The sequence below is a fragment of the Megalops cyprinoides genome, chromosome 19, assembly GCF_013368585.1.
Source record: "Megalops cyprinoides isolate fMegCyp1 chromosome 19, fMegCyp1.pri, whole genome shotgun sequence".
NCBI classification, from domain to species: Eukaryota; Metazoa; Chordata; class Actinopteri; order Elopiformes; family Megalopidae; genus Megalops; species Megalops cyprinoides.
Genome location: NC_050601.1, coordinates 28957783 through 28976081, shown reverse-complemented (window position 1 = coordinate 28976081; position 18299 = coordinate 28957783). Strand labels below are relative to the sequence as shown.

The 18299-nt window shown below is 42.6% G+C and overlaps 1 protein-coding gene across 12 annotated transcripts in view; it reads right to left on the bottom strand.

Annotated features, from left to right (window-relative positions):
- Window positions 1-18299, bottom strand: part of LOC118793959 (nuclear factor 1 X-type-like) — a 156756-nt gene that overhangs the window by 32400 nt on the left and 106057 nt on the right. Inside the window, exon 2 of one of the 12 annotated variants that reach the window (XM_036552074.1) lies at window positions 16438-16569. The exons of the other annotated variants lie outside the window; for them this stretch is intronic. Within the exon in view, the coding sequence (XP_036407967.1) occupies window positions 16514-16569 (56 nt within the window). The 3' untranslated portion in view covers window positions 16438-16513. Of the gene's footprint in view, window positions 1-16437; window positions 16570-18299 lie in introns of those variants that run through there. 12 annotated transcript variants of the gene reach the window in all.

The following is an 18299-nucleotide window of genomic DNA, read 5'->3' as shown; positions in this document are numbered from 1 at the left end:
ATAGCTTGTCTGCTTGTCTGGAATAAAACAGAGGATTTATAAACTATAGTACTCAATTTGTACAAGCATTGAGCAAGGTTTTCGAAGACTTTGCCAGAACAGGATGAATATGCAGAGTATGTTCACATGTGTGAACATAGGTGTGTGTGTGTCTGTGTGTACTTGTGTGAGAGCATGCTGCAACAGGTGTGTGTGTGTGCGCGCACGTGTGTGTGTGTGTGTGCATGTCTGTATGGGAGCAAGTGTGTGTGTGTGTGTGTGTGTGTGTGTATGTATGTATCTCAGAGCATGTGTGTGTGTGTCTGTGTGTGTGTGTGTATATGAAACCAGGTGTGTGTGTTCTGTAATGCCTACGCCTGTGCTGTGCTAAAACCAAGCTCCAGAGACAGAGAGCCTGGTGATCCAGGACTGGGGCCTTTAAGTGAGAGTTGCTTGTATAAATGTGTGCTGTGTATAGGTGTGTAAACAGCCCTACAACCATGATCCAGGATGAGTTTACATTTATGCAGGATTGTATGGGTGCACCACCCTTAAAAAACAATACTGCAGGTGATGACTTCGACCACCAGATGGCATATAGCACAGAACATACGGAAATAATAATCTGTGCACAAAGTAGAGTAGGTCTTGACCTTGGAAGATAATGTAAAAATGCATGGACAAATGTGAGCCAGGAAAAAACAGCAGGAGAGAGAGAGAAAGCAGTAACAGGGTAGAGACTATTCCACTTTGTGTTTCACAGCCCTTCTTGAAATCAATTCACCACTTTCAGTTGTGTTCTGTTGCCAGGACTGTATATACTTAACAGCACCCAACTGCAATTCTGACCTGAAGCTAAACAGCAGAACTGGTCCTGGACCAGCACTTATGGGTATCTTTTGCCAGGACAGATCCAGGGAAAATGGAAGGAGATGGGGCTACTAGCACTGCTTTCACTTTGTGGTGTCATAGCCTCCCTGTGCTGATAAAGACATAAGCCAGGGGAGTCATCTGATTGGCTCATGTGTATTAGGCCCTCCTGGCCAACAGTATTGGCATGGTGTGATGTGATGTGGCATGGCGAGGTGTGGCATGTTCTGGGACTAACCCCTTCCCCTCCACCCTACCACCTGGCGAGTCACTTGTGGTGACAGGATGGTGACCATGTCTCTGGACTGCCATACTTTGAGGTGCAGGGACTCTGTCCGTGTCCCCGAGGCCCAAATGCAGCATGAATTCCAAATACAATGCAGGAAGTACACAGAATGCCGTATGGTGCACACACCCTACCAGCTTGGCAGAACGCTGATTCTCGTTTTTTCCAGCCCACAACCTTGGTAACACAAAAAAGGACATGAGGTCATAGCAGGAGTAAGTCAATTAGGCTATAGTGGGAGAGGTCTCCGCACATTCACGCAGTCAGTTCACCACTCCTCCTCCGGCAGCTGTCCTTGGTTGATGAACTCTTAGTCTGCTCAAATGTGACTGGGTACATATGCTAATCAGCTGCAGCTCCTGCTGTAATCAATGCTATAGCTGTGCTGTTTCCATTTATCCTGAGTCATGTCAATGCCCGCTCTTGCTGTGCTGTTTGTGTGTATACTGATGCCGTACTGATGGGTGCGTCACCCCCTGGGTGTTTTCTCCATGAGGTGTGTGTGTGTGTGGGGTGCTAGAAGGACTGGTCTGACACCCTTGGGTTTCTGCTGGTTCCAGTTTTCAAAGAGCACAGACCAACACCACCAAGCCAAGCAGCCTTTCACATAAACCCACAGCACTCCAGACCTTGCTGGTTTCTTCACACAGAATGCGGATGCCTGGGCCAGTGCCAGACTTACCAGCCAATCGGAGGAGGTTTGGCAAATGGGTACTGCAGCATTTTGCAAATGCCTTTTGGCATAGCGCACTGGCCCTGACTTCCCCCATTCATTCCAATGGTGATGTGCTACTGTCAAGACTGTATTGATAATGCAAGAGCACATGGATGTGCAGAGAGACGTTGATATGGGGTATGGGCTGAGGGCTGAGGGGGTCTGGTGTGTGCAGAGGGGGGCTGGTGTGGGGGTACAGGGCATCTGTGAGAGGGTTCCCACTGGAGGTGAGACTGTCACTGTGGCACATACTGTGTAGACCTGGCCTTGTTGGTCTGTGCCAGGGATGGGGGGTAGGGCACTATGGGAATGATAGGCTCTGCCAAGACAGGTGAGAGCAGAGAGAAGAAAGCAAAGAAGAAGAAAGAAAGAAAGAAAGGAAGGAAGAAAGAAAGGCTTGCTGGCAATAAAGGAGACTGATGCTTACACTACGGTTAGGAAACAAGCTCACCAAAGGAACTAGAGAGACAGGCATTCTGGGGAAGGCGGATGTCTGTGACTATTGTTTGCTGAGCAGGGTTCAGCGACACAGAGATAGACAACTGCATTGAAGCCTTGCATACACACCCACACACACACACACACATACACACACATGCGCGCGCGCGCACACACACACACACACACAGACACACATCAAAGGGGCTGGGTGGAAGCTGGCAAGCTTCCGTCCGTATGTGTCAGGACAGGGTGCCTGTGCCCCCTACCTGGCCAGTGGGGCAACCACCCGGCCAAGCACACAGGAACTAGAAGAGGATGGGCAGTGAGAATTCACAGCAATGTACATGTAAACATCTTCCAACTGCTGCGACCTCACAAACAAATGAAACATTGAGTTCAAGTCCAAACAGGAGCAGTCCTTTATATGAAACGCATTCTTTCTGCAGCAATCTTTTGCAACATGTCACCTGAATGCCACAAATCACAGATTCTGGGGCTTTGCCATATCATCAAAGCTTACCAAAATACCACAACATTTGCATCATGAGGCATTAGCTGAATAATTCAGCTCTAATGCCAGAAACCTCCCTGATTTATTATTTATCAGAATAAAAGGCTTGCAGATACTTATAGACATACAGAACACAACACAGAGCAGTGGTTTAAAATGGCACATGGACACACAGTGATGCAGGTAAATTGTTATTCACTTCACCAATGACGCCACACTGAGCAATGTGCTCAAGGAGATGTAAAAAAAATAAAAGATTCTAGTCAAAAATGCTTTCACCACATTTTTGGGATAACAGATATGACTTAAATGATTTGTATGTACCAACTAAGCAGAGCAAGGTAATAATACTGATAATTTTCATCATTTTATACATATGCGTGTACAATTAGAATTTATTTTAGTTACATATTTATATATTTATTATTTTTAATTTAATTTTTAATTGATTAATTAAATTAATTATTAATTTAAAAATTAATTAAAAATGAAAAATTTAATAAATTTTAAATGATTATTTTCTGTGACAAATTTAAATGAGGATTAGAAAAATAACTCAAAGTGTTTTTGATAAATTAATCCCACAGTCTTGTGTAGTAGATTGCTAAATTCTCAGTACTTCACACCATATCATATACCTGCTTTGTGGATTTACATTGTTTCCAGTTATCCATCTTAATATTTAAGGGTACAATAGCAGTGGGTGCTGAACCTGCAACCACCAAGGTTCAAACTCAGCTGCTTCACCATTGTGTTGCACACATTTAAATGGGGTGATTGCAGAGCACAGACACAGTCCCAGCAGAGAGGCCCCCACACAAAGCACTCATTGTGGCAGAGAGACTGATGCAATAGGATGAAACAGACCCAATCAGCCAGTGGCGTTCAACACCAACAGCCAATCCTAGGTGGGGCCCTTTCTGGTCTCCCTAAAGCTCAGCCCAACTGGCCCCATCACCCAGAAACACACAGTCCTACCATAGCTCAACCCCATAACCTACAGACATACATCCCTTCCACAACTCAGCCCCTTCACATATCAAAATACACCTTGCCCACCACTCAATCTACAGATACACACTATTCCTACAACATGTTGCTTCTTTCGTAAGTAAAACATATGCATAGTGCTGAAGATTCAGAATATGCAGCAAAATTCCAAACATTGCAAAGATATTGTGTTACTACAAATTCAAAGCATCTGGAGGAGCATGTCCTGCTATTTGCATCAATGCTAAGTATCTCTTTAGGCAGATAAAATGAATAAACACTTATTTAGACTTCCTGCATTTAAACACATCAGTAATGTGAAAGGCTCCAATGAGGTAGTGTTTGTGAGTTTATTTGTAAGCTGTTTATGAAACTTATTCCACCTGTCGGTCTGTGAATGTAGTCACTTATTAAACCTGGTAAGACTTTAGCCCAATCCTTCTGTGAAGGAGAGCCTTCACTCCTCCTAGAAACTGAAAGCATGTTAATCATTAGTTTGTGTTGATCATTAAAATGTTCAAAGGCCCTTTTTCTTCTAACCAATTCAAACCTAGCAATAGCAGCTCATATTTCATCAAGCCCCTGTTAATTATTAATTATGTAACTGTTTGGCCTTGTACTTAACTGTGTGCTTGAAGCCAGCCATTGGTTAATTGACCACACCTGCCTAATCAGAGGCACATTAAATACAAGTGTGTGAGAGGTGCTAGGAGACTTTGGTGAGCTGCTTGTGGCCAAGGCTGTCTTCTTTTCTTTGTACTTAAATAAGATAAAATGTAAATTAATAAATTAGATAAATTATTTGACTTTTTTGTAAGTATATTCCTTTTGTTCTGTTTTATGAAAACCGTTGGCCAGCTCCCGTCACACTTTCCTACTCTGGCATTCGCCTCAGTAAGACAGTAAGTGGAACACAAACCCCAGGTTCCCCCCTCAATAGAATGCAGAGAACCACACCATATTGATCAAATGACATGGTCATAATGGGTCTTACAGTTTTTTACAACCGTTTTCACACTTAGGTCAATACCATGTCCACTTTTTCAAAACTCTTAACACTGTGTGCTTAACAACCATGCATATGAGCAAATCAGTTAATCTTTTGTGCAAAATGCACTACAACCACCAAAACACTTCATAATTAACCCAAAAGTGACTCATGCTGCTGTAACTATAGCAAATGCTCTCTCCCAGCAAGACTGCTTTGTCACTCAAAATACAATGGACTAAAAAACAGAAACAACTTGAAGCATTGCAAAATGCAAATATTATGTGTTGCTGTATCCTCTGTTTTTGCATAGATTAGTGCCGCATTGCAAAAAAGTAAAGTTTACAGTACATATTGTAATATCAAACAAATAAATCTGAAATGCTGCAATATGCCTCATGACAGCTCTATGCTACAATTTCTGAGGTATACTATAGTACAACAAAAAGTCTGCAGATGCTTTCCATTTCTAGTACAGTAAGTGAAACAACAACACATGATACTACCACTAGAAGTCTGCTGTAGCCCTAATGCTGATCCATGGTGTCCTCTGTATTTTGGGTCAAATTTTTATGAATTTCACATTTACTGCAACATTCTCCCTTGCCTTGAACCTTTAGAAAAAAAATCTTTAGCATATCTTATCCACCCCTACAATCCCCCACACCCCATACATATTTGAAGCCAAGCAACTATCATGACACCAAGAACAAACTTTTTGATCTGTTGTTTTGCCTGTCACAATACTGTAATCAGTGGCGGATTTAGGTATGGGCGACATGGGCAGCCGCCCATTTGGAATGGTGACATTTGCGCAATGGGTTTTCTATTGCTTATTTGCATGTCACCTCAATGATATCATGTCACCGTGTGCGTCAATTACCCTTGTTGGAGGGGGCGCCCTGATACTAATTTGTAAGCTAGACAGGCTACTGCCTGGGAAGGTCTCCCACTCAGAAATACGAAATGGGGAGGGGGGTAGGCGGGGGTAAGTTGACCTCAGGTCTCCCCACTGGAAGCCCAAGGTAGAGGGAGCAGGGGAATCTCATGCCCTTGCTCGACTGCTCTAGCCTGGAGGAGTTCCTGCTGTGTTTGTGCTGTGTTCGTGGAGTGGTTCGTGGAGTGGCTATTACATTCAATAGGATAAAAATAAAAATTGTGTCATTTTACCTAGCTATTACACTTTTTTACAATCATTTTCACACGCGACTCAATACCATGTCCACTTTTTCAAAACACTTAACACATCCACCATATCAGTAGACTGTGTGAACTAAACTGTGTATACTTTTGCATTGCTTTGATACAAAATGCATTCAATCACCACTTCTTCTGAAATTCATGAATACCTCTCTCAGTCAATGTTCATCACCAGCAAAATTTTGAAATTTGCATGTACATAGGCAAAATATAGATGTAGTTGTCGCTGAAGAGATGTTTCCACTATTACTGCTGAATATGTAAGTCATGGGCTATCAGTGAAAGAAAGTGACCCAAGAATGCAACTACAGTAAATTTACCACACTCAATTGTGGTATCTAAAGTAGTGTGACAGGCAAAACAACAGATCAAAAAGTTTGTTCTTGGTGTCACGATAGCTGTTTGGCTTCAAATATTTATGGGGCGTGGGGGATTGTAGGGGTGGATAAGATATGCTAAAGATTTTTTTCTAAAGGTTCAAGGCAAGGGAGAATGTTGCAGTAAATGTGAAGGTAGCGAAGGGCGAGAGCAGTCACCCCACCCGGCCTTGAACCTAGGTCTACAGAGTACCAACCATGCAATTTTGACCACAACACCAAAGAGCCAAGCTCGTTGATATGGCAGTCAGAGCGCATACTCAACCGTAGTGACAGCACTCTGTCACAGTGAAAACCATAAAAATTTGACCCAAAATACACAGTACACCATGGATCAGCATTAGGACTACAGCAGACTTCCAGTGGTAGTATCATGTGTTGTTGTTTCACTTACTGTACTAGAAATGAAAAGCATCTGCAGACTTTTTGTTGTACTATAGTATACCTCAGAAATTGTAGCATAGAGCTGCCATGAGGCATATTGCAGCATTTCAGATTTGTTTGGTATTACAACATGTACTCTAAAGAGGTGTCATTCTTTTTTCTTTTTTTTTTTAAATGCAACACTACAGTAATCTATGATAAAATAGATGCTAAAACAGACGCTCTCGCTCGCTACCTGCTGCTCCTCACCTGTTGCTCGTTCCCCGCACTTCCGTTGCTCGTTTCCCGAACGCCAGACGCAAGACGCCGATCGGTTAGGACCCAGCCAGGACCCAAACCCGGAGTACTCGCCGACACTACTTTTCGACACCCTCGCAAAAACTACGTAAGTAGCCACTAGTTACGTACGATGGCTTCTCGCAGCTCTGTTTCTCCAATCCTTAGCTCTCCTCCCTCTCGCTGTCTCCCCTGCTCTGTGTGTAACATGTTTAGTTATTCCTTCTCCGCCATTACGACCAACGTCACCTGTGTTAAATGCGAGCTTAACGCTAGGTTGACGGAGAAGGTAGCAGAATTAGAAGCACGCATCCGCACCTTATACGAGATTAAAGCTAGTGAAAAGTTTATCGAATCCTTTTCAGTACCGGATGCGTCAATTAGCCTTTCCCCTAGCTCAACCCCGGCAGAGCCTTCGCAGCAAGGCGAGTGGGTTACGGTTCGGGAAAATAGACGCAAGCGCAAGCCCCCGGTGCACCACCAACCCTCGGTTCACGTTTCCAACAGGTTCTCCCCCCTCAGTAACACACCTGCTGAGAAACCTGTTATTGGCGATTCCATTCTTAGAAACGTGAACGTAGAGACACCAACGACCATAGTCAATTGCATTCCTGGAGCCAGAGCTTCCGACATTGAAGCCAATTTGAAAGTGCTGGCTAAAGCTAAAGGTAAAAGTAAAGCGAAATACTCAAAAATTGTTATTCACGTCGGCGCTAACGATGTTCGCATGAGGCAATCGGAAGTAACAAAGTTAACTATTAAGTCGGTGTGCAGGATTGCCAAACAAATGTCGGATTCAGTAATTTTCTCTGGCCCCATCCCCATGCGGCGCGGTGACGAGATCTATAGCAGATTAACGTCACTTAATCGTTGGTTGTCTGAATGGTGCCCCTCTAACAACGTGGGTTTTGTAGATAATTGGCACAAGTTTTGGGGGAGGCCTGGTCTTTTAAAACGAGATGGCATCCACCCCTCGAGGGAGGGTGCAGCTATCATCTCTAGTAACATAGATCATAGTCCGAATTCCACTAAACCTTGACTTATCAGGGCCAAGGCCAGGCAGCAGACTTTCTGTCCTACACAGTTGTCTGCTTTTTCCCTGGAACCACCACTTAAAAATCCCATAGAGACAGTGTCTGTTCCACGACCCTCCGTCCCAAACTTCTTAAAAACATCCAGTAGGGGCATTTGTGCTGATAATTTGATAAAAATTAAGTCTGCCAAACCTGAAAGTACTACCTGTAGACAAATGGTCCTTAAGATTGGGTTAATAAATATCAGATCGCTACAACCTAAAGCTTTATTAATAAACGAATTGATTACTGATCACCAACTTGATATCTTATGCCTGACTGAAACATGGCTTAAACCTAATGACTTTGTTGCTCTCAACGAATCAACTCCTCCCAGTTATTGTAATCACCAGGTCCCTCGACCTACTGGTAGAGGTGGCGGCATTGCTGCTGTACACAGCTCCAAACTCTGTGCCACCCTTAAACCTGGCTATAACTTCCATTCATTTGAACTATTAGTACTTAGCTTTGCACATCCTGACAAGACTGCATTTCAGCTATTTACCCTTGTTATAGTTTACAGGCCACCTGGCCCTTACAGTGTTTTCTTATCGGAATTTGCCAATTTTCTATCTGACCTGGTTGTCAATATAGAAAAAGCTGTAATAGTAGGCGACTTTAATGTCCATATGGATAATGAACATGACCCGTTCAGAACAGCATTTTTGTCCATCATCGAATCCATTGGACTCTATCAAGCTGTGGACAAACCCACACATTACCGCAACCATACTCTCGATTTGGTCCTCACATATGGAGCAGACATTAACCAGGTGGAAATCATGCCACACAATCCTGTGTTATCCGACCACTATCTCATCTCTTTCAATTTACCACTAACGTGCTTCACATACTCGGAGCCTAGATTTTCTTCCAGGCGCACGTTTTGCTCTCTTACAGCAAATGCCTTTATCGACGAGCTCCCTACATCATACTACCTGCACAACGAAATCTCCTCTCAACTGAATCCCCCCAGCTCAACTGAAATTAATCTACTCGCGGACAGAATCAACTCTACTTTGCGTAAAACTCTAGATGCCGTTGCTCCCCTCAAAAGGAAGAAAATCACAGACAAGAAGCTAGCACCTTGGTATAACGACCATACTCGTGCCCTCAAACAAGCCACACGAAAACTCGAAAGAAAATGGCGCTCCACCAAACTACAGGTTTTTCTCCTGGCGTGGAAGGAAAGTCTCCTAAATTACAAGCATGCCCTCACAGCTACCAGATCCAAATATTTCTCTACTCTTATTGAGAGAAACAAGGACAATCCTAGGTACCTGTTCAGCACTATCGCCAGATTAACCAAGAGTCCTGCATCAGTTAACCCTACCATACCAGCAATTTATAGTAGCAGTGACTTCATGAACTTCTTTGATAGTAAAATCTTAAAGATAAGAGACACAATACAAAAATTCTCATCAACTTCTGGTTCCTGCCTGGCCAGTCCCGTTCCAGATTATGTAGACATGTCTATTAGGCCCGCCTCGCGCTTTGACTCTTTTATACCCATTGAATTTGGCGACTTTTCTTCTCTTCTCAATTCATCTAATAACTCTACCAGCCAACTTGACCCCATACCAACTGGCTTCCTAAAACAGCTATTGCCTGCAATTGGCACACCACTATTAAATCTTATCAATGCCTCTCTTATGTCTGGACACGTACCTCAGCCCTTCAAAGTAGCAGTTATCAAGCCTATTCTGAAAAAGCCTAATCTTGATCCCAATGACCTGTCAAACTATAGGCCCATCTCGAACCTTCCATTCCTCTCAAAAATTCTGGAAAAAGCAGTATCAAAGCAACTCTGTGCCTTTTTACACTCTAACAACATTTTGGAAGTTTTCCAGTCCGGATTTAGACCTCACCACAGTACGGAAACCGCTCTCCTGAAAGTGCTCAACGACCTTCTACTCTCCTGTGACAATGGCTGTATCTCTCTTCTTGTGCTACTAGACCTAAGTGCAGCCTTTGATACCATCGATCATTGTATCCTCCTTGACCGCCTCGAAAACCTGGTTGGCATAAGTGGACATGCCCTATCTTGGTTTAGATCTTATCTATCAGAACGATATCAGTTTGTCTCCATCAACAACGAATCCTCCGCTCGTTCCAGAGTAAAATATGGTATACCTCAAGGATCTGTGCTTGGACCTCTGCTCTTCTCGTTATACATGTTGCCTCTTGGCGATATCATCCGTAAACATGACATTAATTTCCACTGTTACGCGGATGACACTCAGTTATACATATCAGTCAAACCCGATGTCCCTCTGAATATTTCAAACATGGAGGCCTGCCTAACAGATGTAAAGAACTGGATGGCCCGAAACTTTCTCCTCCTCAACCCGGACAAAACCGAAATATTGGTCATAGGCCAAAATTCAATCAGGAGCAAACTCACTCATTTTACATTGGACCTTGATGGTGTCTCCCTTGCCCCGAGTGCAGCCATCAAAGACCTTGGTGTTGTTATTGATCCCGAGCTCTCCTTTGAAACTCACATAACTAACACCTCTAGGACTGCCTTCTTCCATCTGAGAAATATTGCTAAAATCAGGAAAATCGTATCAATTAACGACGCTGAAAAACTAATCCATGCCTTTGTAACATCCAGATTAGACTACTGTAATGCCCTCTTGTCAGGATGTGCAAACGTCTCATTAAAACCCCTTCAGCTGGTGCAAAATGCAGCTGCTCGAATCTTAACTAAAATTAAAAGCTTTGAGCACATCACCCCAGTTCTGGCCTCTCTCCATTGGCTACCTATTAAATACCGGATCATTTTTAAAATACTCTTACTCACATTTAAGGCTTTAAATGGGCTTGCCCCCCCTATCTTAAGGACCTTCTTCATCCATATCTTCCGCAGAGAGCCCTTCGCTCCCAAAATGCCGGGCTTCTCAGCCTTTTCCTATCAAGCCCCTCTCCTGTGGAACAGTTTACCCTCTGAGATTCGGGGAACAGACTCTCTCTCCACCTTTAAGTCTAGGCTCAAAACATATCTATATAGTAAATCCTTCAGCTGAGGGACATGGCCTGGTGCTGGCGTGGATCATAGAGTCTCTGGTGGACTAAGTGGTCATTGCTCTCATGGACCCTGCGCCGTGATCTGGTGTTGACTGTCTTAGGGTCGCCCTCATGACTATGCCGGTCCCTTGCCTCCCGTCCCCTAGGTATGCTGCCATAATGTTAGCCTGCCGGGGTCTTTCCTTGTTGCACACCTTTTTCTCTGCCCCTCCTCTCCTGCCTCTCTGTTCTACATCCCTGCCATTCTTACCATCCACTAACCACTGTTTTCTGTTTGCTTCCTATTCCCTGCTCCGGGCTCCTGTCCGGAGCTGTAGCCCAAGCGTCTCATCTCGTTTTCCAGTCCTGCTACCTCGCTGCCCTGCCCATCAAAGCCAACTGCATTCCAAGACCCGGACATCCTAGGAGACATTCTTATAATCACTCTACTGTTAACTGCTATTGTTTGTCAATAACAAATATACATTGCATAATTTTGTGTCTAACTCTATCTGCCCAGTGCCGGCCAGAAGCAGATGGGCCCCCCCATGAGCCCGGTTCTGCTCAAGGTTTCTTCCTGATAGGGAGTTTTTCCTTGCCACTGTTGCCTTGTTGGCTTGCTCTCAGGGGGTCTCAGGCCTGGGAACAATGTAAAGCTGCTTTGTGACAACTTGTGTTGTAAAAAGCGCTATACAAATAAAAATGAATTGAAATTGAATTGAATTAAAATATGGATATGGAAAATACGATATGGCAACACATAATATATGCATTTTGCAATGCTTCAAGTTGTTTCTGTTTTTCAGTCCATTGTACTTTGAGTGACAAAGTAGCCTGCTGGGAGAGAGCATTTGCTATAGTTATGGCAGCACAAGTCACTTTTGGGTGAATTATGAAGTGTTTTGGTGGTTGTAGTGCATTTTGCATGAAAGATTAACTGATGTGCTCATATGCATGAATCGGGTAGTTTAGCTAGCTAGCCGCTTCGCTTGTTTAATTTTTTCTACTGTTCTTCAGCGTCAGATTTTAGGATATTCTGATTCTGGTTGTGTTAGCACGTCTGCTGAACTGTAAACATAGTTTTATTGTATTTAGGCTAAGTGGCATTTCTTGTGCTTGAGTTCTGCCTTTGAATGTTCTAAGCCACCTTGGTGCTTTTAGCACTTTTTAGCTGGTAATTCTGTCTCGCCAGTAAATGTTTATTTAGGGAAAGCATGTTCAGTTACGAGAAAAAATGTGGCCAAAACTGTGTGAGAGTTGCTGGATGATCGGATTTCTGGAGGGAGACCTCCAGGATGAGTGGGCTGGGCTACAGTAGGGCATAAGCGTAGAAAGGGGCACAAAATTCCAAGAGGGGCGGCATCTCCAGAGATCGTGGTGACCAACCGTTTTGTGCCACTGCAGGACGAGTTGGTCCACGATCCTGAGAGTGGGAGGACTGACCCAGGTGGCCTCATCCTCCAAGAAAAGGGAGTTAGTGATAGTGGGGGACTCAATCATTAGCGGGGTAGATAGCATAGTGTGTTCGTGCGACAAGGAGTCTCGTATGGTCTGTTGCCTGCCTGGTGCCCAGCTTGGAGACCTCCTGGAGCGTGCGGACAAGCTCCTGGCCAGAGTGGGGGAGGATCCAGTGGTCATGGTCCATGTTGGAGCCAATGACATAGGAAAGGGTAGGTTCGGGGTTCTGCAAGAAAAATTTATTGAGCTAGCGGGGAAGATTAGGAGTAGAACCTCAACGGTAGTCTTCTCTGGAATTCTACCAATACCACGTGCAAGCAAAGGGAAGCAAGCCTTTATATGGAGGATTAACATGTGGCTACAAACCTGGTGTAGGAAAGAGGGGTACAGGTTTATGAGGCACTGGGACTCCTTTTGAAACAGGGGTGACCTGTACAAGCGGGACGGGTTGCACCTGAACCGGAGGGGTACAGCTGCACTGGGCCAGCGTATGCTTAGGGTAGCAGAGGATTATTTAACTAGGGTCTGGGGGGGCAGGGAGGTTATACAGTGAGATGGGTAGGGATAGACAGACTGCCGGAATAGACCACACCATGGCTAAATATTTTATTAGTAGTGAGGAAACGATGCTTGTAAATCAGTCAGAGCAGCACTGTAATAGAGGTGGTTCTGAGAAGCTGGGGGCGGATGAGGAAATGCACACGTGGTTCCCTGAAATTCCTCTGTTTAAATGCTAGAAGCATAAAAAATAAAAATTTGGATCTAGAAACTGTTATGAGTAATAATAATTATGATGTTGTTGGGATTACAGAGACGTGGCTTGGTGCAGGGGATGGGGATGAGTACATCGTAGAGGGATACAAGAGAAAGAACACACTTTCACGAGAAAGAACACAATTCTAGATCTGGTTCTGTGTAATAATCCTGATAGAATCGGCAGTATTGAGGTAGGGGAACCACTCGGAACAAGTGACCATAGTTCAATTACATTTGAAGTTTTTTGGCAAGTAAAGTCTGCATTCTCCAATGCTAGAGTATTCAACTTTAGACGAGCTGACTTTATTAAGATGCGTGATTATGCAAGGAATATAAACTGGGGGGTGTTCTGGATGTACAGCATAAATTCACTCTGCAAGTGAGAAAAGGGAAGCTGAAAAAGAAGCATCCACAGTGGATGAATAAGTCGTTACGGGACAGTCTGAAACAAAAAAGGAAATTATTTAGAAAATACAAGTTGGAGAGCTCAGATAGTAATAAGATTGAATACAGTAATATAATAATTTTTTTTGGCATATGCCTTCAGGTGCAGTCAGTTCTCAGAGACTTATGGAGGAAATTCATTTAAATGATGCAGAAGTACTAGATAAACTTCAAAAACTTAAAACAAATAAGGCAGCAGGCCCTGATGGAATATATCCAAGAGTTCTCAGAGAACTAACAGAGGTGGTTTACAAGCCTCTGACAGTTATTTTTAAGCAATCCCTTAAAACTGGAGAAATGCCAGATGACTGGAAGCATGAGAGTGTAGTACCTATCTACTAGAAAGGAGACCGGACTGATCCAGGAAATTAAAGACCTGTCATCTTAACTTGTATCGCATGCAAAATACTGGAATCCAGCATTAGGGATAATTTGGAATTATTCCTGGAACAAAATGGTGTCTTAAAAGATAGCCAGCATGGTTTTTGCAGAGGAAGGTCATGCTTAATAAACCTCCTGGACTTTTTTGAGGAAGCAACAGAGTGTTTATACTCAAAACAAGCTTTTGATATTATCTATTTGGACTTTCAAAAGGCATTTGACAAAGTTCCGCACGAGAGACTCATATTGAAAATGAAATCTGCAGGGATTACAGGAGCTATCACTGAGTGGGTTCGAAGTTGGTTGTCTAATAGAAAGCAGACTGTAACTGTGGGAGGAATGGTATCAGAGCAGGGTCCTGTATGATGTGGAGTCCCGCAGGGATTGGTGTTGGGGCCTTTGCTATTTCTTATACACATAAATGATCTTGATGCAGAGGTTCGTAGTGGCCAACAGTATAGAATCAACTAAGGTAATACAGGAAGATCTAAACAGCATCCAAAAGTGGGCAGATACCTCGCAGATGACATTCAATTTAGATAAATGTAAAGTCTTGCATGTGGGAACCTTAGACAAGACTACTTCATGGGTGGAAAAAACTAGAATGTGCTCAATTTGAAAAAGACTTGGGAGTAATAGTTGACCCAAGCTTAACAGGATCTAGGTAGTGTGTTGTAGCAGTAAAAAATGCCAAGGATGCTGGGATATATAGCCAAAAGTATTGAGTATAAATCTAAGGAGGTTATATTGAAATTATACAATGCCTTAGTCAGACCTCACTTGGAATACTGTGTGCAGTTCTGGGCACTGCACTATAAAAAAGATATCAAAGTTCTTAAAAAGGTTCAAAGAAGGGAAACTAAATTAGCTCCTGGCATGAAATATAAAAGCTACGAGGAAAGACTCAGGTTACTTGAGAGGAGGCTTAGGGGTGATTTAATTGAGGTTTTTAAATTTATAAAAGGACTCAATAAGGTTAACTACAATAGATTTTTTAGGGTGAGTTCAGTCTGTAAAACAAGAGGACATAAATGGAAACTAGTTAAGAGTAAGTTCTGCACTGATATAAGGAAATATTATTTTACACAAAGAGTTATCAATACATGGAATAGGTTGCCAGGTCATGTAGTTGAGGCAGAGACCCTTGCTGTGTTCAAGTCTAGACTTGATGCAGTTTTGGATACTCTTTAATTAAGAAATGGTGATTTTTTTCAATTTTTTCAATTGCTAACAAGCATTGGTCAATACTGAAGCCACTTTTTCAAAACTCTTCATACAGTCTGCATTACCAACATGCATCATGGCCAAAACTCACTCAAACCAACAAAACCCTTCATACCTGTCTCAAAATAAGCTTGTTCGACCATGACACTGGCAACAATTCTCATTCAGAAAGCATACATTGTCACTCATAACACAGTGACCTAAAAAACACTAACAACAGAGAGCATTACATAAATGATGAACGTTTATCTTTGAAGTTTGAATGATTTTTCACATAAATCAGTATTTCATTATAGAATAAGAATAACACCTTTTCACTTAATTGACTGTACTAAAGTGTATGTAACAAGAATGAATCAGAAATGCAGCAATTTGCTTCAATATCCTTTATTTTTTTCTATATCTTTGCATATAGTAATTTACTTGTGAAAAATAAAAAGTTGAAACAAAAAACAAATTCCTCCAATTCCCCTGCAATAATAATTACAAAACAAAAAAAACAACATGTATAATATAATTACTTATACTGTACAGTACTGTGAGGGTTCTATTCCTCCCTCTCTCCTGCATTTGGCCACAAGTTCTCATCAACATCACATCTTATGTCTTCTCTGGCGATGCATCTTGGAAAGTATCTCCTGGAATGTCTAATCCAACCCTGGCAGTCTTCAGGAGAAGTGTCTCCACACCTCGCATTCATGGCATCCAGTAAGGACATCTGGTCATGTGGATGGTGGTCATAAAACTTCCACCTCCATGCAGAGAAAAACTCCTCTATGGGGTTTAGGAAGGGGGAGTATGGAGGCAGGAACAGTACTGACATCCTGGGATGTGCAGCAAACCAGTCTGTGACTGCAGCAGAGTGGTGGAATGTTACATTATCCCACACAACAACAAAGGTAGGGGAGTTTATTGTCCCTCGACTTCTCTCCTCCGCTGGCACAAGTTGATTATGCAGGTCATCCAGGAAAGAAATGAGCCTCTCTGTATTGTAGGGGCCAATGAGTGCTTTGTGTAACTGCAAACCATCATTGGAGAGTGCTGCACACATTTTGTTGTTAGCTCCTCTCTGGCCTGGGACATCCACGGTTGCTCTCTGTCCAATCACATTTCTTCCCCCGTGGCATGTTTTTGCCAGGTTGAATCCAGCTTCATCCACAAAGAAGAATGTATGTGCAGTTTGCCTGGCTTCCATCTCCATTACTCTCTGAAATACAGTAAATCCACAGTCTTACAGTACTTTACATTATGCATAGCTGTGTATGTACCCTGTTTGGTTATCAAACAGTCATCTTACCTGGACATATTGATACTGAGTTCTTTTACTGTTTCTCTCAAAGGGTACAGTGTACAACTGCTTCGTCCTTATTTTATGTTTGTCTAGCACTCTGGCAATTGTCATTGAGCTGACCGTATTCACATTCCCAAAAGTGATATTGTCTGCCAGCACTCTGTCCTGAATTTCCCGCAGTTTTATTGAATTGTTGAAAATTACCATGTCAACAGTGACAATTTCCTGCACATCTGAAAATATTCTGCCTCTCCCTCCTGTGGGAGGCAACCTTTGGATCCTATTGTAGAGTTTTTTACAACCGTTTTCACACTTAGGTCAATACCATGTTTACTTTTTCAAAACTCTTAACACTGTGTGCTTCACAGCCATGCTGCACATCAGTTAATCTTTCGTGCAAAATGCACTACAACCACCAAAACACTTCATAATTCACCCAAAAGCGACTCGTGCTGCCATAACTATAGCAAATGCTCTCTCCCAGCAGACTGCTTTGTCACTCAAAGTACTGAAAAACAGAAGAACAACTTAAAGCAGATGCTTTTCATTTCTAGTACAGTAAGTGAAACCATAACACATGATACTACCACTAGAAGTCTGCTGTAGCCCTAATGCTGATCCATGGTGTCCTGTGTATTTTGGGTGAAATTTTTATGATTTTCACATTTACTGCAACATTCTCCCTTGCCTTGAACCTTTAGAAAAAAATCTTTAGCATATCTTATCCACCCCTACAATCCCCCACGCCCCATAAATATTTGAAGCCAAGCAGCTATCATGACACTGAGAACAAACTTTTTGATCTGTTGTTTTGCCTGTCACAATACTTTAGATACCTATTGAGTGTGGTAAACACTATTGAGTGTGGTAAATTTAGTGTAGTTGCATTCTTGGGTCACTTTCTCTCACTGATAGCCCATGACTTACATATACAGCAGTAATAGTGGAAAAATCTCTTCAGTGACAACTACATCTATATTTTACCTATATACATGCACATTTCAATGCAAATATGACTTTTGTATACATGGTAACAAGGCTGCAAACAAAAAACTGAATAAACGTTCTGCTAAAATCAGAATAATCTGTTTTATTTCAAGCATATAGTTTCATTTGTCTGTCAAAATGCAGCATATTTGGACTGAAAAACAGAAACAACTTGAAGCATTGCAAAATGCATATATTATGTGTTGCCATATCCTCTGTTTAAGCATTGATTACTGTAGTGTTGCATTTTAAAAAAAGAAAAACGAATGACACCTCTTTAGAGTACATGTTGTAACACCAAACAAATCTGAAATGCTGGCAGCTCTATGCTACAATTTCTGAGGTATACTATAGTACAACAAAAAGTCTGCAGATGCTTTTCATTTCTAGTACAGTAAGTGAAACAACAACACATGATACTACCACTAGAAGTCTGCTGTAGTCCTAATGCTGATCCATGGTGTACTGTGTATTTTGGGTCAAATTTTTATGATCTTCACTGTGACAGAGTGCTGTCACTACGGTTGAGTATGCGCTCTGACTGCCATATCAACGAGCTTGGCTCTTTGGTGTCGTGGTCAAAGTTGCATGGTTGGTACCCTATAGACCAGGGTTTGAGGCTGGGTGGGGTGACTGCTCTCGCCCTTTGCTACATTCAC